Source organism: Haliotis rufescens, unplaced genomic scaffold, assembly GCF_023055435.1.
Source record: "Haliotis rufescens isolate VD_foot unplaced genomic scaffold, xgHalRufe1.0.p SCAF_21, whole genome shotgun sequence".
NCBI classification, from domain to species: domain Eukaryota; kingdom Metazoa; phylum Mollusca; class Gastropoda; order Lepetellida; family Haliotidae; genus Haliotis; species Haliotis rufescens.
Window position 1 is genome coordinate 6285124 of NW_025963902.1, and position 26366 is coordinate 6311489.

Below are 26366 nucleotides of genomic sequence, written 5' to 3' on the forward strand. Positions count from 1 at the left end.
TTGCGATACGTATTCCAATACATTTTCATGAGTTAATCAGAGTTATACCCTGTAATAATGTCAGATGCAATCAAGCTCCTTCCCAGCATGTGACATCTTCATTATACTCTTGGTGTAGAGAGCTCCGTGAACATACTATCGCTGTTAGGAGCTTGATAGTCGTGATGTGTACACGCTAATTGATAAAAAGATCGCCAGAGGCGAGTTGTATCAGAAAGATACTATTTTCCATCTCCATATCAATTAGGAACACATAGATATACTTATTAATATTTGCCCCAATATATCGTTACATTTACAAATGTATCGCAATACGTAGCGCTGAAGATTTGCACCACCTGGTGTACCGGTAATACCACACAACCTTATGTATAAATAATTATGAGAATGAGAATTATCTTACATATTGTAAAAACAAAGCTCAAAGGTCACATTTCTCAAAACTTTGTTTAAGTAATCACAAACTAAAAATTGAAACTGGTAGATATAAAAAAACACCAACCCCATTGGAACAAAGTCTCTGTGAAACATGTGATGTCTTATAACATGAGCAACATTATGCACTGTCTTGTACAAAATACAACCAAGAAAGAGAATCACAAATAATCCTCAATCATGATAAAGAGTTTGGTACACTCTGTTAAAAGGAACCATTCTTAACAATTTTTAACAACAGTTATCTAGAAACAATTTCCAAGATCTGTTATCATATCTACAATTATAAACAAATTCCTTGCATGGTCAACATAAACCACAGTTTTGCTCAATTCTTGTATTGTTTCCCTATCATTATAATACACTTGTTTTAAAATAAAATTTGTTATTAAGTACCTTCTTTGTATGTTGAATGCACCTGTGTGTTTTGCACTTATTGTGCATATATTTTGTAGTTTGTGATAGTGTAATCTTGCCACTGTTTCTTCATGGAATGTTACGCAATACATATCTAAAACATCTTTGTTGTATGATAGTTTGTTACAGTTGGCCCAAACGCCTAATGCGCTGCCATTCACTATGCAGAGTTGTGTCCCTTGGGCACACCAGAAACCTATGACAGTGTGTTCGAATCCTGGTTCACCCCGATTCTGTTGTCAGCACTATACCCATGCTCGTGGGTTTCACCGAAGACCTGCATCACTTTGGGCTTTCCTCCCACATCATGCTGACACGCCGTGATATAAGTGGAATACTATTCAGAGCAGCGTTAAACCCAACTCACTCACTCACTACTCTTGTGTACTGTTCCGTTTGGTTAACTGGGTTTGTGTTGTTACTTGTTGAAGTCTGTTTAGAAGAATGTTACTGTGTTCAACCCAAACATCGTGAATATATCATGCAACCATATTATGTTTCAGGAAAATAATTGCAAACTACAGAGGCAAAGAACATACAGTCAAGTCTCGTTTATCCGACACTCATTAATCCAACAATCGGCTTTATCCGACACAAATGATGGGAACCGATTGAATCAGTGCTATTTAGACCTGTTAATCCGACAGTCTCGCACTCCGACTTCGACACACCTAATTTGCAATGAGTTGCTGAAATCACTCATTAACCAGTCTCGTTAATCCGACAGAGTGATCAGCGTACTCAGTGGTCATCTGCCCGTGAGTACACAGCCCCGTGTTTTGATGCGAGATGAGTCGGCGAGTAGCTGCATATTTCAACGGCTGCAGAGATAAACTTGCTTAACAATAAACAATTACTGCTTTAAATAAACAAAACAGGATTATAATTGCAAACTACAGACCAGACTGTTGATTGCCTATGTATCCAGAAGCAAACACACACGGGTGTGTTATCTCTGCCGGAATGAAAAAAAAACTGTCAAAACAATAAACCATGCAGAACCATAAAGCGTCCCATGAAATGGTATGAATCATACATTACATACAGTGAACTATACACAGCTAGCACCATACACAATACATGTGTTGAGGTGAGGTGAAATTGGGTTTAACGTCGCGTCCAAGATTATTGCACTTATATAGCGATGTGCATGTACGTGTGTGTGTTTATGTGGCTGCTTGTACTAGTCCGGACTGATGCCAATTTATAGTGCTAGCTCACTGAGATACCATGCCGCAGTTTAACATGAATATCCCACTCAGACTCAGTATACTGACTCTGAGCCAACCAGTCCATGTTTTAGCCATCACATATTTTCTTGATTTTATTAAATTTTGACGAGACATTCTTCAATATCAGTACCAAGTTTGGGAACATCTTCTTCCCCTTTCATTGACAATCAGACAATGTCCGAGAAAATCAACCAATTAAGAAACCATATTATTGATTGTATATACAAATCAATCAGACGTACACAACAACAGATCAATGATCTCATGACTGTTTAATATTAATTGACAGGTAATTATCGCCTGCGTTAGGACGGCTGTTGGCTCGTGTTATTATTGACTTGTTAATAGTCCAGATTGCGGAGCCAAATGATGCCATGCATGCAAACATGTATCCATGACGCGAGGGAATGGGTCATGTGATGCTTAGTTGATGCAACAAATTGTGTGTCAGATTGCTTGGAGTGAGTGAGTGAGTGAGTGAGTGAGTGAGTGAGTGAGATAAACTGTACCGAACAGTATTCCAGTTACATCATGGTCTGTCAGCTTAATGTGGGAGAAAAGTGATGCAGGGCTCAGACATATACCACCTTGGTGAACATGGGTTTGGAGCTGACAAACCTAGAAACATGTTTGGGGCAAAACAAGATTTTAACCGATCATAGGTTTCTGGTGTGCCCAAGGGATGCAACTCTGCACAGTGAATTGTGTGGCTCCTTAGACCACTGGGCCACCCGTGACCCCAAAATGCTATGATAAATATCAAGCCAGAAGTAAGTCACAATATATGCCTAATATTTTACGTAAATACGCTGCTTATCTCCAGCTCTGATCATATGTAATTATGATATGTCAAACTTGAAGCAGATCTAAGTTCTTTATACAATATATTTGTTTGGTGGAAGAATTATTGCATTGGAGTATGTAAATTTGATATTAGATTTCGAAATCAATCTTGCGCAAGATTTTGATATTTTCTTATTATTTACCTAAAATATAATGCAAAATTCACATATTTCCAACACTGTAAGTAAGCTAACAAGACAAAAGTGACATCGAAAACAGCTTATTGTTCTTTAGGTTCGATGTCACCATCATTGAGCATCGAGATCATATTCAGCAGGTGCCACTCAGGTAAACTTGCCATCATTGTTTATTTCACAGGTGAACTCTGCGTTTATTAACAGCTTGCTTATGTCTTGCAATTTTCACCTGTATGTTGTTTGTTTACCGTTGTGTGTTTGAATAAGCGATGCCTACTTGGGACCGTAGCACTATCAGCGGTTAGTACACAGTCCAGAAATCAACTCACCTAGTAAACGTGGACATACTCCGTCGTTGATCGGTTGTAAAACAACGAAACATATCTGGAAATTGAAGCATACAGCGACCATGATTCCTATATAACATTCCATAATACGTACCTTCAAAGCTTGGTTTGTATTTCTATGTATTTTGTTGTGCACTCATCGTCTACTAATAATCAAAGTTAAACGTCAAATATTTTACACGGCTCACATAGCTAAGAACTCCGACAGGTGACAGACGCCATTTTGACACATATCGTCAACATACGGTTCTCCACACGACTGTTTCAGTTCACAACCACAATTCAACACCTTAGGCGGACGGGAGGAAATCAGCTTGAGGGTCAATGTGTTATCTGAACACACGCTTATGGTAAAGCACACTTGAAGGTTACCAGTCATAAATATGAAAGGAGGACAGCAAATGCCTAACTTCTGACGTAAATTCGTGTAAAATGCATTCACGCCTCCACTTTTATAAAACAATTGTACCACAGGATATCGTCTGCTCAGGCAATATGGTTTTTTTTAGAGTGAGCGAGTATGGTTTTATGCCGCTTCTTTCAATATTCCAGCAATATCACGTCGGGGGACACCAGTAATGGGCACACATTGTCGGGAATCGAACCCGGGTCTGCGGCGTGACGAGCGAACGCTTTAACCACTGAGCTACCCGACCGCCCCTACGGTTGTTTTTTTAGAATCCCCAGTACGACAACGATAATTTCAGACTTGTTTTTGTCAGAGATGATGTGTTTAATCTTTCATACCAGACGGACCACTTGCATTTCACCCCCTTGTTTTTAATGAAGGCCAATACGACGGGAACCAGCGATGTTGAAATCAGAACATGGTTGGGTGATTGTTGAAGTTAGCAACAATTTAAGGATTCGAGATGAATGACTCCAGTGAAACACCGTTGTGTCGAAGTTGAAGTTCGACACAACGGTGTTTGATTGTATTTATTATCAGACTAAATGTTTCAATGTTCCCCAAACCCCTTTGGAATTATAGTTTATGTTAAACCTCAAACACGACGACTTCCAATCGAAATTATTTTTTATTTGACAAGCAAAATGTGCGTATTCTCTCGTGAAACTAACATAAAGCGTCACTTCTCTGTGACGCCATATGAGCATAGATCGATATATACACAGTAATATTGTTATCATTTAGGAGCTTAACATACCTTTCAATGCAGCGCTGGTAGGCTAACTGTTGATTTGAATATATAAAAAATATCCAACCGATCACGAAGAGTTGATTTCGCACCGACTGGGTACGAATGCACCGTGAAACATCCTGATCACCGATCAAAGTTGGTTTCTACCCAGTATTATTCCCATATATATATATATATATATATATATAGAGAGAGAGAGAGAGAGAGAGAGAGAGAGAGAGAGAGAGAGAGAGAGAGAGAGAGAGAGAGAGAGAGAGATACCTCAGTATTTTCCACAACCAACTTCGATCGGTAACATGTTGAACTGACATATGAATAGCACTGACATATAAGCTCGTGAGATCAGACGGGCGTCGAAATAGTTTTTTTTAATACCTTGTGCATCTTTATGGATGTCAACTTCTTTACTGTGAGGAACACAACATTTCGGAGTATATGCTTACTCCTTCATCAGTTGAATGAATTATATGAGGCAGAGAGGATATATATGTACACGTAAGAAAAACAAAAGTAATAAGATAACAAAAGGTGGAAAGTTAACAAGGGAAGCCAACAGATAATTGGCGCTGATAGGTGATTAGCAACTGACAATGGAATCCAACAATTATCAGTAATTAGCGCTGATAGTTATGTACAACTGGAAGCCAGGACTAGATTATCACTGATAGGTAAATGGCAATGGAGACTTGGCAAACGGGAGGCCGGGGTAATTATGTTTTGCTCATAATAAAGAAATTGACATTCATAAATTCTCTTCGTTATATGTATAACTTCTAAATGCCTTTCAAAGTCTTGTCTATCTTTGCTTGGCCAAAAGCATCTCCCTCTGCTGAGGCTTAATCATTCAGTTTTTTTTAAAAACATTGTCATCATCGTTTTAGATTCTTTTAAATCGCTTATTATAGCCAATGATGTTATGTTTTAGCGTCATATTGTAGCGTGCTTTTCTTGGGTGATGTGTTTTTGTTTGAAGAACTGCCACTTGCAACGTCATGTAATATAGAGCAAAATGTATGTCAATGTATGTTTTTTACACCCCACGTGTTTCTTGCTTACGTTCGGTAAACGTCAGGAGAATTATGATTACGAAAGAATACTTTCATCAGCAGCGAAACACCTCCATATTATATTTAATTGGAGCAAAGACGTATATACGTCTTTGATTGGAGCTACACGACGGCAATTTGCTGTTAAAAAATAATTGGTGAAACAAATATTTCGTGGCATAGACAACTTATTTTGTATACCTCACAGTTTGATCACACATCCTCAATAAGAAACAAAGTACAATGTACTTTTCGGAGAACACGTGTGGCTAAAACAAGGAAACGGTAATCCGTTTGTACGTAACCAGGAAAATATCATTACATTACATCCCGACAGTTCCCGACCATGAAGCACGTGACTGGCGATGTAAGCGTCATCACTACGGGAACGCCCACAAAATAATGGCAACTAATACTGTTGGATGTCATTCATAAAATTTGCAATCGACGGCCTTAATTTTATGTCAGAAAACAGTAAATCATAATATTTGGCTGAATGTGAATAAAGCGAAGTACAAATATATACAACAACTCCAAAAGGACACCAAACGCACGTCTGTTTACACTCAAGCTCAGCCAAAACAAAGCATGTGATTTTCAGCGTGGTGTAAGATGACGTCAAACTGAAAGCTTCCGATTGGTCGAAATTTGACAGGTGTCAATCACTGACCACGTGCTAATGTCATTTCGCCTAGCGCCTGTGTGTTTTGATCAAGCCGACCGCCATCTTATGTTGGTTGTTTAGTTTTAGAAGAAAATTTCTATATCCTCGGGTCTAACTTAGATAATTTATGATCTACAAATGCATACGATCGCATGAGATACATGGTAACCAGGATCTGTACGAATAATGAGTTTGGAAACCCTTTTAGAAGCCGCAGAATTTCTCGAGTCGAAGAAGTGGCGTACCCCGCCTAAAGCACGTGGTAAGTCTATGCACATGGCCAAGTTGGCATGCACTGCTTCACGGCAAATGTCATTGCAATTTTGGGAAATGTGCTCTCAGAGATATGTTTGCAATATTCGTATATTTAGACCAGGTTTAGTGATGAGATGAGTGGAACATAGTAAATAATCTGCATATGGCTTTAGATGATGTTTGAAGTAATCCCTAAAGAGTGTAAATATTTGCATATTGATGAGAACTCGGCCTTGTCAAGACTCGACTCGATTTTAACTTTCTACTAGGTGAGGAATCCTCTCAAGATTTTCATCATTACGCTAAAACATCGTCAATTGATGACAACGGAGACTCGTCCCTTGACAGCAGCCATGGCCAAGGGGGGGCTGGGGACGATTTCCGTGACAAGCGCCGCTACGGAGGGTAGGTGGTGTTCTCACTGAAAATGGCCGACATTTTGTGTTTGGATCACAATCAAAACACTGTCTCGCGTTTCGTTCTGCCATGTAGTGCACGAAATGTATGTGTGATCTTTCGTTTTCAGAGCCGGAACGCGCGAAGTCCATAACAAGTTGGAGAAAAATCGGTGAGACATGTTCATTTTTGCGTTACCCAGCCCTCGAAGGTTCACGACGACATGCTTGTTACTATTTTTAGACTCATCGCGAGACACATCCGCGTGGCTGGTATATAAACTGCGTGTTTTACTTCTGAACGACTTGCAAACGTTAACGACCATTTCCTAATATATACTTAGACTACAATACACTCTATAAGATGTGTATAATAATAAGATTTCTCTCGATCATTTGTTAACATGTAATGTGTGATGTTTGTTTATGCGGAATTATGTCAATATTGACTTGACGGGTCATACGTATACATGCTATAGATCCATATATAATAAGTTGTATATAATTGTGACGTGAGTTCATGCGACAGTTTAAAGGTCATTATTTGTGACAAATGTGACTTATCAGTGAAAGTAACACAATTGTCGTCATGGTGACTTGACATTGAAAATCGATTTTTTTTTCCAGGCGAGCTCACTTGAAAGAATGCTTTGAAGTGCTGAAAAAACAAATTCCGTTTATGGAAGACAAAAAGACTTCGAACTTGAGCATATTGAGAGGGTCTTTGAAATATATACAGGTAATCTTTGAAGGCGTGTCATATATATTCCTAGCTGTTACTGATACTGTCAAATGATCTTATTATATTACACGTAGATTAGTCCTGGTTGCTGCATGATAACAGTTAAATTTAAATGTGTGTTGTTTTCAGATGAATATTATATATGATTGGTTGGTTGGTTTGTTGTTTAACGCCGCACTCAGCGATATTCCAGCTATATGGCGGCGGTCTGTAAATAATCGAGTCTGGACCAGACAATCCAGTGATAAATATCATGAACACCGATCTACGTAATTTAGATACGATGATATGCATCAACCAAGTCAGCGAGCCTGACCACCCGATCCCGTTAGTCGCCTTTTACGACAAGCAAAGTCACCTATTACGGCAAGCATGGGTTGCTGAAGATCTCTTCTAACCCGGAATCTTCACGGGTCTATTATACATGACGTGAGAAAATAAAATTCTGAACACGTATGGTAGGTGATATGATTTATGGCCAAGTTTGACACAATGCATTATGTACTCTATCATATGATAACAATTTACAGCTGTTTCTCTGTGGGTAAATGTGCATGTAGATCTATTCAAGTATGATTTTGTAGAATTGTATTTAATAGAAGTTTTCTATTAAGCATAATGTTCATCTAGTATTTTTATTAACTTACAGTATAATACCTTTGCGAAAAATATGAATATCATCATTATTAGAAATGATTGGCATAAATGAAAACGTAATGAAACATGAAACGTCACGTGGTGTCGGAGTTTTTCCCGGAAACGTGTATTTTATAAACAGACTTGATGAATATGTAGCAGTGGAACCAATACTAGGCATTGATGATGTAAGAATAAAATTGGATTAAAATTCAATTTGCTATGAAGACTGTTCCAATCTGGATAAAATATCTGACAGGACCAAGACCCATTCATAACCCGAATGTTTGGTTTGTTGTTGGCCAACGTATGTCTATGTTATAAATAGAATCTCCCATAATCCTCCGTAAAAGAAGGCGTGGCTTAAGCTGTGGAGGTGGGGCTAAGGGCCATCATCTGATGGTTGTGAATAATAATGAGGCTGCCTATATTTGGAATGTTTCTGGCAGCAGGCAGCTGCACATGGTAGCTTTTGATTGGTTGAGTGGAGTAAACACAGCCATGTGACATTGTCGTGGTCGCTAGGTCAGTGTCAAACAAACCTTTACCGCTTTACTAAATACGTTCAGATGTGATCATTTATGCAAACTGTGATGTTAGGGATAAGCCATTTTGGAATGTGTTTTGTTGAAGGTTTTTTTTGCAGTCAAAACATATTCAAACGAAATTATGGGATATTGGTTTTGCACAATTAGTGCTCCCACAATGTCGAGTCATAACCTAATTTCGCAATCGACTTTGATGGTCCTTATCGAGGATAGATCTATTTCAAGTAGCCCTGTTGTGATAAGATGTGAATCAGTAATGAATCTGATGTCACCACTGGTGTTAACAGATAATAATTATTGATATTTTATTTTCCAGTTCATGTTTACAAACAAATAAGCAACATGGCTGTGTGTTTCTGTCTAAAGATAGTTAGTTCAACATGTTCAATGCGGAATGTTTGTTTGTTTGTTGTTTAACGCCGCACTCTGCAATATTCCAGCTATATGACGGCGGTCAGTAAATAATCAAGTCTGGACCAGACAATCCAGTGATTGACATTATAAGCATCGATTTACGCAATTGGGATATGATGACATGCATCAACCAAGTCAGCAAGCCTGACCACCTGATCCCGTTAGTCGCCTCTTACGACAAGCATAGTCACCTTTATGGCAAGCATGGGTTGCTGAAGACCTATTCTATCCTGGATCTTCATGGGTATCATTGCAGAATGAATAAATATGATTAACTGTGATTCAAGTCAATATAGCACAGGCTCTGTCCCCGAACAAGGTTTAACTGTCTAATTACGATCACTGCATAAAAGAAGGAAAACATTGCTCCATTTTCAGTCATTGAAAAAAGGGAGATTGATTTGCCAGTGCCAGTCCCTAGTATTGTATCAAAGGCAAACAACACTCCAAGTTTGAAAGTATTGAAATAAGGATCGGCCTTTTCTTCGTGGCTTCAAAATTGCTTATTATGGACTATAAATTTGACTTGTTTGACTTAAGTTCCTTGATCTTCTCGCTGCGCTGTGGGAAGCGACGCCTATCAGAGGATCTAAGAATGAGAAGCCATAGAGAATAAAGGTGTACAATTAAGAGCTGCAGCCAAACTGACTTGTGTTTTTGTTGTTGATTAATGCATACACGACTTGAAAGGGTGAAGCTATCCGTCAGCAGCATATTGTGTACAATAAAAAACTACATAGCATCCCATCAGTGATAACAAACTTGGTCAATAAATTTAAGATAAATTATGCAAATATCATAATTACAACCGACAAAAGTTATATCAAAGTATAAGGCAGTTACCTTGTGCGAGGAATGTATCCGTCAATATTCACATAAAGGACTGGGGGGCATGGGTGGCCCAGTCTTCTGAGGCGCCGCGATTCGCTGTGCAGAGTTGCATCCCTTTGGCACACCAGAAACCTATGATTGTGGGTTCAAATCTCGGTTCGCCCCGATTAAGTTTCTAGGTTTGTCAGCACCATACCCGTGCTCGTGGGTTTCACCGAAATGGTAAACGTCTGAGACCTGCATCACTTCGGGCTTTCCTCCCACATTAAGCTGACACGCTGTGATTTAACTGGAATACTGTTAAAAGCGGCGTTAAACCAAACTCGTTCACACTCACATAAAGGACCAACATCCCATTTTGCTGAAGCTGTACAAAGAGTTGTTCGATGCCACGTGTCTTTGTAACATTGTAGTAGTTTAAAATGTGTTTAGTGTTTCGGGATATTATAACCAGTATTTCCCTCTCATTGGTCAGCAGGACCCGTGAAGATCCGGGGTAGAATAGGTCTTCAGCAACCCATGCTTGCCGTAACAGGCGAATAAGCTTGTCGTAAGAGGTGACTAACGGGATCGGGTGGTCAGACTCACTGACTTGGTTGATGCATGTCATCGTATGATATTCGTATCCCAATTGTGGATTGATGATCATGCTATCAATCACTGGATTATCTGGTCCAGGCTCGATTATTTACAGACCGCTGTCATATAGCTGGAATATTGCTGAGTGTGGTATTAAACAACAAACAAACAAACATTGGTCAGCTGAGATAGCACACGTGACAACTATGTTCATTGTGTCCACGTTTTTAACAAAAAAAATCCATTGAGTATGAACAAATGAGCAATCAATCAACATACTATCGGCTAATCCTTTGAGCAAAGCATGTTGTTTATATATCGGCACTTCACTCCCAGATATAGGTGTATTCTGTCTGCTTTAGTAAACAAACATTTCTTAACACTTTTGAAAAATCCACAGTAATTAATCAATCAACATATTATTGGTTAATCCTTTGATCAACATTTTGCAAAACATATGCACCGCCAACTCATTGTCAACAGATATTTTTCAAATCTTTTCATGTTATTAATCAAGGTGCTCACGGGATTTGACGCACTTCGTGATATAAGACCTGTTTTATCACAATCAATCAGATCGTCTTGACTGGGCGCTGCCATTTTGTTTGAAACAAAGTGATATGAGAGGTGGAATCTGATTAGTCCATAGGAGAGGCATAGAAGGGACATAACTCGTAATAGCCACTGGTGGCTCAGGAATTCCAGCCTTGTTCGGCAAGGAAGAGCGGAAGGTCTGGGGTTCGATCCCCAGCCGCGTCATACCAAAAGACGTTAAAAGATGGTACTTGTTGTTACCCTGTCTGGCGCTCGGCATTAAGGGGCTAAAACAAGAACTGGTCGGCTCGGAGTCAGTATACTGGTTCTAAGTGGGGTGTTCATGTTAAACTGCGGCATGGTATCTCAGTGAGCTAGCACTATAAATCGGCATCAGTCCGGACTCGTACAAGCAGCCACACAAACACACACACGTACATGCACGACGCTATATAAGTGCAATAATCTTGGATGTGGCGTTAAACCCAATTTCACCTCACCTGACAATAACTGAGCATCAAGTTAATGACGACAAATACACAGGTGGAGGGTTATACTATGAAACATGGATGACAAGAAGGGAGTAGTAATTGTTGTATTATATGCAATTTGCCTGAAAAATAAGGGTCGTTGCTGTTTTGAGTATATAAACTTAACTTCATTGTTGCAATTATATGTACACATATTATCGGTGTGTTAAACTACATAATGTACACACACATTTACACATGCTGAAGCATTTTGCAAGGTGAAAGGTTATAGTAAGCATCATCCAATCAAATGTAAAGATTAAGGGGAATCCCCTTCACTGTCAACGAGGTGTGAAGTCCAGTTTGTTGGATGGCTGACGTTAATCGGCATCTGGTGATTACGCGGGCTAACAAAAACGGCGCCGGCTAGACGACAGATGGTTGGAGTGTTGTTCCCCTTTAAATATTGTCAAAGCCACCCTTGACTGACACATGTAGTGCAAAAAACCATGGCATTGTACTGGAGTGAGTGAGTGAATGTTGTTGTCAGCAGTATTCCAGCTATATCTTGGCAACCTTTAAATAATCAAGCCTGTAGAGGGGTGTGTGCATAATACACATACAGTGAGTTAGATAATTTTTCCAAACCAAAAGACATCACTGCGAGCACACAACACCAGCAACAGCGTGTCAACAAATCCATGCTGAAGTACTCTGCCTGTGAAGATCCGGGGTAGAATAGGTCTTCAGCAACCCATGCTTGCCGTGAAGATCCGGGGTAGAATAGGTCTTCAGCAACCCATGCTTGCTGTGAAGATCCGGGGTAGAATAGGTCTTCAGCAACCCATGCTTGCTGTAAAAGGCGATTATGCTTGTCGTAAGAGGCGACTAACGGGATCGGGTGGTCAGGCTCGCTGACTTGGTTGATGCATGTCATCGTATCCTGATTGCGTAGATAGATGCTCATGATATTAATCACTGGATTGTCTGGTCAAGACTCGATCATTCACAGATCGCGGTCATATAGCTGGAATATTGGTAAGTGCGGCATTAAACAACAAACAAACAAAACAAAAAGATGCAAGTCGCTCCTGTTATTATACTATCTGGTCGTGAAAATGTTCATTGTATATCTCGACAATCTGTTGCGTTTGTAATCTATCATCTTAATTTCTATTCAAGATTTCATTCAATGTTATTTTCAAGCTGACAAGGTACGGATGTCATCTGTGGGATGACTCCACAATTGCTTTGCTGTTGAAAAACCAAAGCAAGAAAAGAAATAAGGAGAGTAAAAGTGCTGTGTCAGTTTTAACATTTATAATTGTTGTTACTGTTGTCTCTTTGTGATCCAAATCGTAAAAAACATATCCATGAAAGTTGTTGATTTTAACAAATAATGTCACGGTTTCCTATTTTATTTTTTGTGATAATGGTGACTGTAAAATTCTCAATTTCTAATTCATGACGTCAGCCTCTTTCTTAAGATCTGAACATTTCTCAGTTTTGAGGTTACCTCCCTTACATCAGTCAGCAAAGTGCTTTTTTAGTTTCTTGCTTCAGCCAAGCCTGGGCCAAGTAAACTTTATCATTCCCTGCTGCGAAGTCGGGCAGGGGATATAGGAACGGACTCTGTCAGTCCGTCTGGTTCTCAAAGGGGACAAATTTTCTCAGAAACTGTTTAAGTCCGAGAAAGGAAATTTTACACACTGTTGTTTCTGGTCATGATCTCAAATGAGTTTGAAAATTGGTGTTGTAAATTAATTCTTTTCAGAGTTATGTCCCTTGCTCCATCCTTTTCAACTTAATGATACTGTGTGAAATGGGGACAGGTTTTCTCAGAAACTGCTGAAGTCACATAATTGAAATGTTATGCTTATCTAGAGACACTTGTCAAGACTGAGTTCGAAAATTGGACCTGTCAGTTATTGTTTTACTGAATTATGGCCCTTGTTTTGTGCTTTTCAACTTAGTGCATACTGCATGAAATGGGGACAGGTTTTCTCAGGAACTACTGAACTTCGGTTATATAGTAAGAGAGTAAGATTTTTTCCAGAAAAGGGGCCATTGTGTGTATTAATTTCAATTTAATCATTTAATGACATAAAGTGGCACAAGTGCCTATCTCTTTTCAAGGCATTATGGGACTCTATTTATTAGTTTATATCCACTACAATATGAACAAACAAGATTCTAATGTGCCCCTTGGCGGGTGATAGGGATAATGCTGTTTTCTTGTTTTTGATAAGTAAGACCACTGAAAAAAGTCTGTGTTGAGTGGAAAATGTACTTAAGATGATGTTGAAGGGAAAGAAAGGCGTTCAGACTGAAAGTAGTTGGCACAAGACCCCTCCCTTCATACAAGATGGAACTAGTAATTTTTGTTCCTCAGTTGTTGATTTGTTGCAGGGAGGTGACTAACTGTAATAACACTGTCACATTGTCTTCAGAACCTGAAGAGAAAGGAGAAGGAGTATGAGATGGAACTACAGCGCCTGGCGCAGGAGAAGTCTCGTCTCCGCGACCGCATTGCTACACTCAAGATGGAGCTGGCCGAGATGAACATCGAGGTGGACCTGGTGCAATGGATGCACAGTCAGGAACAGGAGACAAACTCTACCTCCACTGCCACCGGTGAGTATTGCCCTTATCCACTGCCACCGGTGAGTATTGCCCTTATCCACTGCCACCGGTGAGTATTGTCCTTATCCACTGCCACCGGTGAGTATTGTCCTTATCCACTGCCACCGGTGAGTATTGCCCTTATCCACTGCCACCGGTGAGTATTGTCCTTATCCACTGCCACCGGTGAGTATTGCCCTTATCCACTGCCACCGGTGAGTATTGCTCTTATCCACTGCCACCGGTGAGTATTGCTCTTATCCACTGCCACCGGTGAGTATTGCTCTTATCCACTGCCACCGGTGAGTATTGCTCTTATCCACTGCCACCGGTGAGTATTGCTCTTATCCACTGCCACCGGTGAGTATTGCTCTTATCCACTGCCACCGGTGAGTATTGTCCTTATCCACTGCCACCGGTGAGTATTGCCCTTATCCACTGCCACCGGTGAGTATTGCTCTTATCCACTGCCACCAGTGAAAAAAGAGGAGTTGGAGTTGACTGCAGGGAGAATAAACCACAAGGGGCCATCCCTGAGTGGTTTATTCTCCCTGCAATGTTTTATTGTACAATAAGCAACGACCACGAGTTGTTTATTATCCCCCGCCGCGCGAAAGCGCGAAGCGGGGGATATAGTATTCACGACCGTCCGTACGTCCGTCCGTACGTACGTCCGTCCGTCCGTCTGTACGTCCGTCCGTCCGTCCGTACGTCCCACCTGTTTGTTGCCGCGATATCTCAAGAACTAAACACTGGATTGTCTTCATATTTGGAACTATGGTGTATATACAGACTACGCAGACACCAGTCGGTTTTGGTGACCTTGATCCCATTTTCAAGGTCACAGCAGACAAATCTGCTTTTAGAGTTGGAAAACGGTGTTGCCGCGATATCTCAAGAACTAAACACTGGATTGTCTTCATATTTGGAACTATGGTGTATATACAGACTCCGCAGACACCAGTCGGTTTTGGTGACCTTGACCCCATTTTCAAGGTCACAGCAGGCAAATCTGCTTTTGGAGTTGGAAAACGGTGTTGCCGCGATATCTCAAGAACTAAACACTGGATTGTCTTCATATTTGGAACTATAGTGTATATACAGACTCCGCAGACACCAGTCGGTTTTGGTGACCTTGATCCCATTTTCAAGGTCACAGCAGGCAAATCTGCTTTTAGAGTTGGAAAACGGTGTTGCCGCGATATCTCAAGAACTAAACCTCTCGATTGTCTTCATATTTGGAACTATGGTGTATATACAGACACCGCAGACACCAGTCGGTTTTGGTGACCTTGACCCCATTTTCAAGGTCACAGCAGGCAAATCTGCTTTTGGAGTTAGAAAACGGTGTTGCCGCGATATCTCAAGAACTAATCGCTGGATTGTCTTCATATTTGGAACTATAGTGTATATACAGACACCGCATACACCTGTCAGATTTGGTGACCTTGACCCCATTTTCAAGGTCACAGCAGGCAAATCTGTTTTTGGAGTTGGAAAACGGTGTTGCCACAATATCTCAAGAACTAATCGCTGGATTGTCTTCATATTTGGTACTATGGTGTATATGGCGGGGGATATTTCGTCACTCTGTGACAAATACTTGTTTCTTATATGAGATAACTAGATTATGTACCGCATCTTTAAGAATGTTGATATAATGTACAAGCTTTAAAAATAGTTACCATAATTTTAATAATGATGACCCCCTGAATAGAATCCGACCTCAGCCATGTCGGACAAGTCCATTTTATAAACAGGTGGGTTAAGTTTGTTTTTTCCCACATATTCTCACACTCGATTATCTGTACTACTGCTTATGTCTGACGCCATGTTTTTTTTTAGAGGGTCGCAGTCCCATCGTGAGCGATGCTGAGGATGATGGGGAGGAGGAGGACGAATCTCCGACGCTGCAGCGCATCGCACCTAAAGCTGGTATGGAATTGCTCAGTGACAAGATCAGCAACATTAATTATATAATGACTGATTCTTTACGAGGCGACTAAGTGGTGATTGTCTGACCACAATGGCTACCGAGTTTGGATAGTACCTGATTGGTGACGGCCAGGGAAGACCAACTCGCAGGTCTTACCCACAACATGGAAGGTGGGTACTCCGTGTTAACCACACTGTATGAACAATGAGTACAACTGCACCTGAACAGGGGTGGATGGATGTCCTGCTGCTTGTTAATTCATTTGGTTTTCAGAAAATAACTTGAGGAAATATTGATACACAATCTCATTAAAATCAGATCTTAGTTCTCGCTACCGCTAAACAAAGATCTGAGGACATCCCATTATGGGTTACGTCAGACCGACCTTGCTCGAACTTTGACGGACCAATGGAATGACCAATCAGAAGGCAGCTTTCTCGTGCTTCACGGCACAAATTTCAAATTGGCGACTACGCTTCTAGACATATTTTGACATATTCTAGATTACAAATTTGAAACCTGAACAAAAAAACATTTTGGAACCTAATAGATGGTCTAGATTGTAAGGATTCAGTCGTTAAACCCATAACTATCGTTCGGAATACCCCATGTTAAAGTTTTCAAGATTGCATGATTATAAATCACATTCCAACTGTCACTTTCATAATTTGGTAAGCGAAGCTCTAATTGGTCGGATGAAAGGTCGTTCGGACATGACCTCTAATGGAATGTCTTCAGATCTTTGTTTAGCGGTAACGAGAACTAAGGTCTGATTTTAATGAGATTGTATTGATACATCGAACCAAGTTTAATTTGAGTGAGCGAGGGATGTAGACTGCTTTGTGTGAAAGTTATATGGGTTTACGTCGCTTTTAACAGTATTTAAGTTATGTCATGGCATGTCATCTTGATGTGGGAGGAAAGCCTGAAGTGACGCAGGCCGCAGATGTTTACCACTTTGGTGAAACACACGAGCATGGGTATGGTGCTGACAAGCCTAGAAACATAATTGCGGCGGACCTGGATTACATTGCTTCGAACAGTATCGCAGTTACATTGTGGCGTGGAACTTTAACGTGGAAGGATAAAAAAATGTGATGTCAGCCAGATATGTATGTTACTTGGTGAAACTCACGAGTAAGGGTATGGTGACCAGTGATCTCGAAACATGATTCCAACCATCAGCAGATCCTGGCTCGAGTAAGGGATATAACTCTGCATAGTGAATTGCTGCCTGGAAACAACTGAGCCACCTTAAAGTTTCATTTGAAGACATTAACATTAACTGGGATGAAATCTGATAGGAAGCCAGATTGAACAATATTAAAGTCAAATTGGCTAATACTGCTAAGGCCTCATGATGGTGTATAGAACTCCTACCTTCATTTCAAACTAAACATGAAAATGATTTTGGTATAATTTCATAAAAAGTTGTTTCATGTAAATCTCATTAAAATCAGATCTTAGTATTGCTACCGCTAAACAAAGATCTGAGGACATCCCATTACGGGTCACATCAGAATGACCTTTCATGAATATTGACCGACCAATGAAATGACTGACAAGAAATCGACATTAGCCAATCAGAAGGCAGCCTTCTCGAGCTTTACGACACTAGTTTCAAACTGGCGACTACGCTTCGAAACATATTTTGACGTATTCTCGATTAAAAAAATTAAAACTTTTTTATGGACTTAAGCATAAAACCTGTATCTGTCGTTCGGAATACCCTGTGTTAAATATTTCGTGGTTACATAAGTAGAAAACACATTCCGACAGTCACTTTCATGATCACGCTCTGATTGGTTGGATGAAAGGTTGTTCTGACGTTACCCGTAATGGGATGTCCTCAGATCTTTGTTTAGCGATAGCGAGAACTAAGATCTGATTTTACTGATATTGTTTTATGTTTTCACAAATATTTAACTTTGTATGACTTCTGTCTATTTTAACAGCAATGATGAACTCTGCCGTGAAGTCCATGCCGCTAGGAATGTATAAAAATATGCCGTCGGGTAAAGCAAGTTCTACTGGGCACCATTCGTCACCGGTAACAACTGCCGCCCCGGCCGCAGTGCCCCCTCCTGTAGCCCCCCGACCCCCCATGGTGAGACCCCCCGTCACCCAGATTCTCCATGACACTCTGACACAACGCCAAGCATTACAGAAACAAGCTCTTGCAGCGTCTCAGGGTGAGTGGACATCGTTTTTCCCAGGGCAGAGTAGGCCCCCAGTACCCTGTGCTTGACAAATGGAAGATTTGGTGGGTACACTGTACATAGCTGTCATTTTCGTATGTGTTACGAATTTGCAACTAAAATACGAAATATGATTTCTTTATTCATACGAATCATATACCCATGTACCGAAAAAAATGACAAGCACTAAATTTTTATGGACATCAGAAAAGAGAAGGTAACTATTTAGTGTTAATCTGTCTGCTATGACCACGTCTTGTTTATCGGCTGGCATGAAGGCTATTCATAGCGTTGCATCTGCTCAATTGAGACGCTCTACTTGCATCGTCGGAAGTTGCTGTAATCTAAATAGAAACCTACCACTAAAATTATCCATTGAGTTTCGGAATCACATGGTTGTATTGTATTGTAGATGATTCACATCGCCAAGCTTTGGTGTCCTGACCAGAAGATTGTAGCAAAATACTCATTGTAATTTGAGAAAGTTGGCAGCAATGAATATGTGACCCGGTTTTGTGTCTTCATTATCAGCTGTTGGGGTTGGTGCTTATACTATCGACCACTGGTTTGAAGGCCTCAGACTAGTTTGTTTCCACATATAATATGTCATGATATAACTGAAATGTTGCTGATGCAGTATAAATATGACAGCCACTTTTAAATTTCTTTTAGGCTTAATAAAATAAAAGTATTGGTTCTCAGGCAATGGCAGCGTCTTTTTTTGTTGTTGTTGTTGTTCAAACTAATATGTAACCACATAAAAAGTTGTGTACAATCAACTTGGGAAAGGGCCTCCCAACATAAATATATTCCTTGATGAGTAAATACTGTAATACACTATATGACTACTGTTGGAATATTTAAGTATTTTTAGTTTTTTATAATAATGGAAATAAAAACAAAACAAGTGGCAAACTTTGTTATGCTGCCAGTGATTGAGAACCAAGATTTTCTTTTTTAGCCTTACACAAGTGATTTGACTGTGTTGTTGTTAATAACATTGTTGAATACGATTTAATCAATTATTAACAATGTCACATTCTAAATGAGATGTTCGTTTTCTCTGTTGCAGCTGCCCGTGCAGCTTCTCAGATGAATATGAAGCAGCCACTTACATCCTTACGGCAGCCATTTGCAATTAGTAACCTTGCCCCGTCTACGACCTCTGTAAATCCTGGAGGTCATACAGGATCGGGGAAACTGATGACTGCCACAGTCAACATCCCAAATATTTCCAAGGCTCTCGGACATCCGCTGTTGGTGGCTGCAACTGCCCTTGGTAGCGGCGGCATCTCGAACGCTGCGGGATCATCATCCGCCATCCTGAATCATTTGAATTCAGTTAAAAACCCTTTACCTTCCGTCATAACGACTTTGGCCCCACCCACCGTTTCCACAGTAACAACAGTCCCAACAATCAAACCCATCTTTGCGACGTCCCCAGCACACTTGGTGCCCGGACAGCTGACATTTAATCCGTTAATCGCTGGAGCGTTACCCAAGACCACAGGACAAGTATTATCCACTGTTGGGAGCATCCCCGCGGGAACGATGCTGACTTCCTCCCAGTCGCAAGTAACCAGCATGCCACACATCATGTCGCTAGCACACATGGGCCTCAACAACATGACCGTCATGTCCCCGGGGATGCCTGTCGCAAACTTGGCGTCAAATCAACTCAATAACGTTCTATCGCAGCAGGCGATCCTGAAGCAAATCCCTCTTCTTCAGCCACATATACTTCAGTCGGGGCAAATGATTGGAACCCCTGTTGTCAAGCCAGTTGTCATGGTTTCCATGCCTAGCGTTGCCACGACGACCACTCCTGCGGTGCAGGTCACCCACTCTACATCGTAACTGCATTCCAGGACAATTTGTTGTAGCTGTTTTTGTCCCAAAGAGACAGAATAGTGTTATGTCCTGTGGCGTATGTATTTATTTTAGTATTATCTCTTCTAAAGAGATGCTGTTGTATCCAGGGCAACTGTTGCTAGGTAACATGGTGCATACTTTGGGGTCTTGTTTTATATCCATTTGTTATTGAAGTGAACATGTTATGAAGTGTGATAGTGAGTTATATTGACATGTCTACATGTAAAGTGCTCAGCTTGTTGTGTGCGAAGCGTAAATGTTTTGTGACGGAACTAATGACAATTATTTTGCATGCCTTTGTTGAAAGTATTCATTGACATATTTTGCACTGCGGAGACTAACACCGGTACCACTTATCATGAACTAACTTGACTTGGTTCACTGTTCGTGAACCGGACTGGGTTCACTGTTCATGAATCTGACTGGGTTCACTGTTCCTGAACCGGACTGGGTTCACTGTTCCTGAACCGGACTGGCTTCACTGTTCCTGAACGGGACTGGCTTCACTGTTCATGAATCTGACTGGGTTATTTGTTCATGAATCTGACTGGGTTCAATGTTCATGAACTGGACTGGGTTCACTGTTCATGAATCTGACTGGGTTCACGGTTCATGAACCGGACTGGTTTCACGGTTCCTGAACCGGACTGGGTTCACTGTTCCTGAACCGGACTGGGTTCACTGTTCCTGAACCGGACTGGCTTCACTGTTCATGAATCTGACTGGGTTCACTGTTCATGAATCTGACTGGGTTCACTGTTCATGAATCTGACTGGGTTATTTGTTCATGAATCTGACTGGGTTCACTGTTCATGAACTGGATTGGGTTCACTGTTCATGAATCTGACTTGGTTCACTGTTCCTGAACCGGACTGGGTTCACTGTTCGTGAATCGGACTGGGTTCACTGTTCCTGAACCGGACTGGCTTCACTGTTCCTGAACGGGACTGGCTTCACTGTTCGTGAATCTGACTGGGTTATTTGTTCATGAATCTGACTGGGTTCACTGTTCATGAACTGGACTGGGTTCACTGTTCATGAATCTGACTTGGTTCACTGTTCCTGAACCGGACTGGGTTCACTGTTCATGAACCAGACTGGGTTCACTGTTCATGAGCAGGACTGGGTTCACTGTTCATGAACTGGACTGGGTTCACTGTTCATGAACCGGACTTGGTTCACTGTTCATGAACCGGACTGGGTTCACTGTTCATGAATTGGACTGAGTCAACAGATAATGCAACTGAACAGATTTCACTGATCATAAAGAAGAAGACTGGGTTCACTGATGTTTTGAATTGGTTAAAATTCTGAGAATCTGTGAACGAAGTAATAATGGTTCATGAATGGGAAAGAGTCCTCTTTCTCTGTGTCAGCAGTGTAAATAATATCACCCAGTCGACACATTTTGCAAGAAATTTAACTGACCGATCAGCAAAAGAAAACCTTTAAAAAAATATGTCTTCATGTCCTTTAAAACTGGCTGTGACTTTGGTTTCTAGGCAATACAAGTTACCTCCCTTACCCATTACCTTTATCCGCATCTTGACGTTTGTTTGGTCGGTAGGATGTTAATGAAAATCAAGGGCAGGTAATTTGTGATTGCAAAAAAACACGGGAATGGATTCATGGGTGTAAGTTTACCGAAATGCAAGCTCTGGAGATATGGAGGATGTTTCAAATGGTAAGGCAAACCATATACAAGGGACATATTGGCAACTGCGGCTTTGTCACCAGACTTTTTATGCTTTTAATCACTCAATTTTTCCTTTTGAATTGTAAAAATTATCTCCTATTTCATGATTGATTCATCGGTTGGAAACTGAAACCAAACCATCATGGCAATAGGTTTCTGTGATCGTGAATTTTGTTAATTTCATTAATCATGAATTGTTTCAGCAAATATGAAATCAACTGGTTAGAGCAATCATGAACTCGCCTGTTTTCAATGATCATGAATTTTATCGATCTCATTCACCATGAAATGGAATTGTATCAGCAAATATGAAATCTCCTGTTTTCATTGATTAGGATTAAAAAAAAATATTTTCACAGTGTTCAAAATGAATGAATTTACTATTCATATGTAAAGTAGATTTCCCTCTCTGCAATTACCGTATTCGACGTAATAAGCGCCCTGCTCTAATAAGCACCCACTGCGATATTTACTAAAATATTTGCTGGTGAATAATCCATATTAGCACCCCTTCTGATTGATCAATATCCAAAAGACTTATTATTATAAGAAGCAATTAAATTCTGGAAAAATATATCTATCGTATATAAACATTTCAGGCTGTCAGCATAAACCACGACATTTATCTTTCAAGGCTGTTTTATTTTCACCAAAATAACATTCTACGAAGAGCCCCTTATTTCTAATTTTGAGAGCGCCCTGGGCGCTTATTACGTTGAATACGGTAATACGTGTTGGGTTTAACGCCGCTTGGAACAGTATTTGAGTTGTGTCACAGTGTGTCGGCCTATTGTGGGAGGAAAGCCCAAAGTGATTCAGGTCTCGGATGTTTACCACTTTGGTGTAACCAATGAGCACGGGTATGGCGCTGACAAACCTAGAAACATAATCGGCGTAATCTGTAATACTCAGGGTTTGTGATACAAACAATTGAATGCATTAAGCCACAAAAACAAAGAAGTTTGAAATTGATGCATATAATAAACTTGAATCATGGAAATTACTGTCAATTATTTTGTAACGTATATTTTTCTCATGGCAGATGTGTTCAGGCCTATACGACCTACTACTGTCGTACACCGTTGTCTTGAACTCCTGGGGACCAGATAAATAGTTACTCTTATCCAAGGTTTGACACAGCGAACTTGACATTATTACTTTGTGACTGTCTCAGGTCACCACTGTTTCGCTGATGGGAGATGTTGCTATTACTTCATTGCAGACTTTAATTGTGTATGTCACGTCGTATTGTGTTTGACATTATTCTCATTCAAATTCAGACTTGTGCAACTTGCTAACAAAAATGAGTTTTTACTCTTATCTCTTATGACTGAAAATTGGGAATTCGAGGAAATACCATGCCTCAATTACATCTTTTAGATTTTCAACAGAAGTCTTCCTTACTGTCAGCTAACCTTAATTAGTTGTGTGGATAACAGTCTCTCTCTACGTAAAATTTTAGTTGAATTTTCATGGTACGTTTTAGCTTATTTTTAACCCTTATGACAATAAATTGAGTTTGATGCAACAGACAGATCTGGGTTACCATGGTGATAAATATGACAAGTGTTTGCTGGAACTGGGGATGCAACGCATCCGAGTTTGACTGCATCTGCCATTAGAACCTCCAGGGGTATGCATTAATAGTCAGTTTTATTCCCATCCCACTGTAGATTCAGTGTGCCAAACATGTCTGGTTTCTTAATTGATGATAAGTAAACATTTTTGTTTCTTGTTTCATTATTATCTTCATCAATATGCAGAAAAAAGGAAGACAAAATGTTGCGGAGGTAATTTGATGTTATCTCCTATAATAACCTGTTGAAATAGAAGTTAATATGTCAATAAAAAATTACGGTTGTATTCAATGCTTTTTCTTTTTTCACTTTGCAAAATTTAGGCAAGGTCTATCAGTAAAACAAGACAAAATGGCCTTGTGATGAATACTACTCAAAACAAATTAAAGAAACTGAAATTTCTTTTTCGTTTTTTTCATATGACGATAATTAATATGTCATGCCATGACAGATTAACATTTTGTACAGTCATATAAAAAATTGTGGGTTTTTAACTTCTTTTGAGTAGAACGTGCTGACCTTTGTCTGCCACCTTAGAGTTGTAAACCCATTACTGTGACTTGTTTGCTTGTGTGAGAGAATGTGGTGTCGGTTTCACTAAAGTACTCATGGAAATGAAAAAAAAATATTTTCGACCTCAGATCTTAAATAAATGCAGTTAATATACAAAATATGTAAATTTTCAAACAACTAAATTAGTACTAATTGGGCCGTGGCACAAATACAGTGTATCAAATGTTTTTATGCCTTTTTACACGTAAAAGTGTGTAAAAATGCGAATAAAACAGACTATTGTGAAACAGGACATAACCAGGTGTAAGTAGATCAAGGTGACCTATGACACCTTGACGACAGGTGAGAACAGGTGCATAATGCCTATAGTCTGTTTCTGCTATGTCAATTTGGACTTAGTTTTATTTTTGAATGTTGAAAGTGCCGACAAATTACCTCCTGTAAAGTACATTTTGTATTGTTCACTGAGATCAAACTAGCAAATCCAGACTAGTACTTTTCGAGTTGTTTTGTTATTTCGTATTTACAGCTACGTAACACTTTGTGTCGATTTTTAAAATGACAAAAACAGTTTTTTTTCATTTCCGTGAGTACTTTAGTATTGTCAAGTGTTGTTGTCAGTCACTTCTACAGGCAGCTTCTGATTGTGTTAATTAACCATTGTAAGTACTTTCTGTTGCTACTGGTGTGTATATATATATATTTGTGAGAGTCTGTACATGGACTATTGTGTTTAGTGTCTATATTCTTTGTAAATATGAAATGGAATGACTAATTTATGACTTTGGTGCAAACTGTATTGTTAGACCACAATTTATTCCCACCTTTTAGCAGAATGAATTTCATCCACCTTTGTTAGTATGAATGAGTGTTTTCAAATTCTATATCATATAGAATCCTAGTGGTAATGTCGTGCTTGAAAAACTGATGTAAGTTGGTATTGTAAACAAATTGTGTGTCCTTATTTGTGTTTTGAAGAAACCGTTTTCTTCTCAGAGCTGGAGCGGTGGGTAGCCACGTGGTTAAAGCGTTCGCTCATCCCACCGACGACCTGGGTTCGATTCCCGACGTGGGTACAATGAATGAAGTCCATTTCTGGTGTCCCCACCATGATATTGCGGGAATATCGCTAAAAGCGGCGTAAAACCGTACTCACTCACTTCTCAGACCTCCACAAAGTTGATAAACTTCTCAGTAATTCAGGGGTGGGGAGGTAGCATAGTGGTTAAAGCACTAGCTCACAACAGTATAGACCTGGGTTCAATTCCCTAGATGGTACAGTATGCAATTTCTTGGTGGCCCCCATCATAAATAGGATAGCCATGTAAAACCATGTTCATAATCACCATATTGTATCAGTTACCCCTTTAATACTGGTGGCCCAGTTGTCTTAGGCGCTGGATTCGCTGTGCAGAGTTACGTCCCTTTGGGCACGCCAGAAACCTATGATTGTGGGTTCGAATCCCGGTTTGCCCCAATTATGTTTCTTGGTTTGTCAGCACCATACCCGTGCTCGTGGGTTTCACCGAAGTGGTAAATGTCTGAGGCCTGCATCACTTCAGGCTTTCCTCCCACATTAAGCTGACAAGCCGTGATATAACTGGAACACTGTTAAAAGCGGCGTTAAACCCAACTCACTCACTTTAGTACTCCATGGTGCCTGTACTACTGTTGAAGTGCTCAATGTTTTCAGGATAGCCTTTAGGGGGAGTGGGGTAGGGGTAGCCTAGTGGCTGAAGCTTATGCTTGTAATGGTGAATGCCTGGTTAGATTCCCCTCAACCCAATTTCTGCCATTCCCCCCACCATGACATGGCTGGAATACAATGTATTCCTAAAAGTGGTGTGACACCTTACACTCACATGCCAGACATTTTATTAAAACATGGTTTATGAATTTGCTAACTCCAAAAACTTGAAATGTGAAAATAAATCGAAAAACAATGGGGTTATGTATTCTGCTAACCAGAAATAATTAAAATGGGTAAAAAACCCGAACTCAGTTACTGTTGCTAATACATGTAATAAAAATAAAATATTCAACATACTATAATTAAAACCACATGAAGATGTATCTTAAATATCTTCAAAACATAAATTATGACACATCCCTATTCCTCCTTCTCCTTCTCCCTTTCTCTCTCTCTCTCACACACACACACACACACTCACACACTCACACACACACACCACTAACCTACTGAAAATTTTAAGGAAATAAAAATATATATTTAAATTCTTTTTATTTTTTAGTTTTTTTTAAAACTT

At 40.0% G+C, this 26366-nt stretch overlaps 2 protein-coding genes across 2 annotated transcripts in view; one reads left to right on the forward strand and one right to left on the reverse strand.

Annotated features, from left to right (window-relative positions):
• The window catches only part of LOC124133347 (transmembrane protein 248-like), a 20568-nt gene extending 16909 nt beyond the window's left edge, over positions 1-3659 (reverse strand). Inside the window, exon 1 of the mRNA XM_046497716.2 lies at positions 3506-3659. The gene's annotated coding sequence lies outside the window, so the exon portion shown is untranslated. The remainder of the gene's footprint in view (positions 1-3505) is intronic.
• Positions 3660-6320: 2661 nt separating this feature from the next.
• Positions 6321-23872, forward strand: LOC124133346 (max-binding protein MNT-like). Its single transcript, XM_046497715.2, has 8 exons — positions 6321-6543; positions 6806-6941; positions 7063-7104; positions 7559-7670; positions 14136-14319; positions 16153-16242; positions 18199-18435; positions 19514-23872. Exons 1-8 carry the CDS (start codon positions 6468-6470, stop codon positions 20296-20298), a joined length of 1662 nt encoding a protein of 553 aa, XP_046353671.1. The 5' UTR covers positions 6321-6467; the 3' UTR covers positions 20299-23872.
• The last annotated feature ends 2494 nt before the right edge of the window (positions 23873-26366 follow it).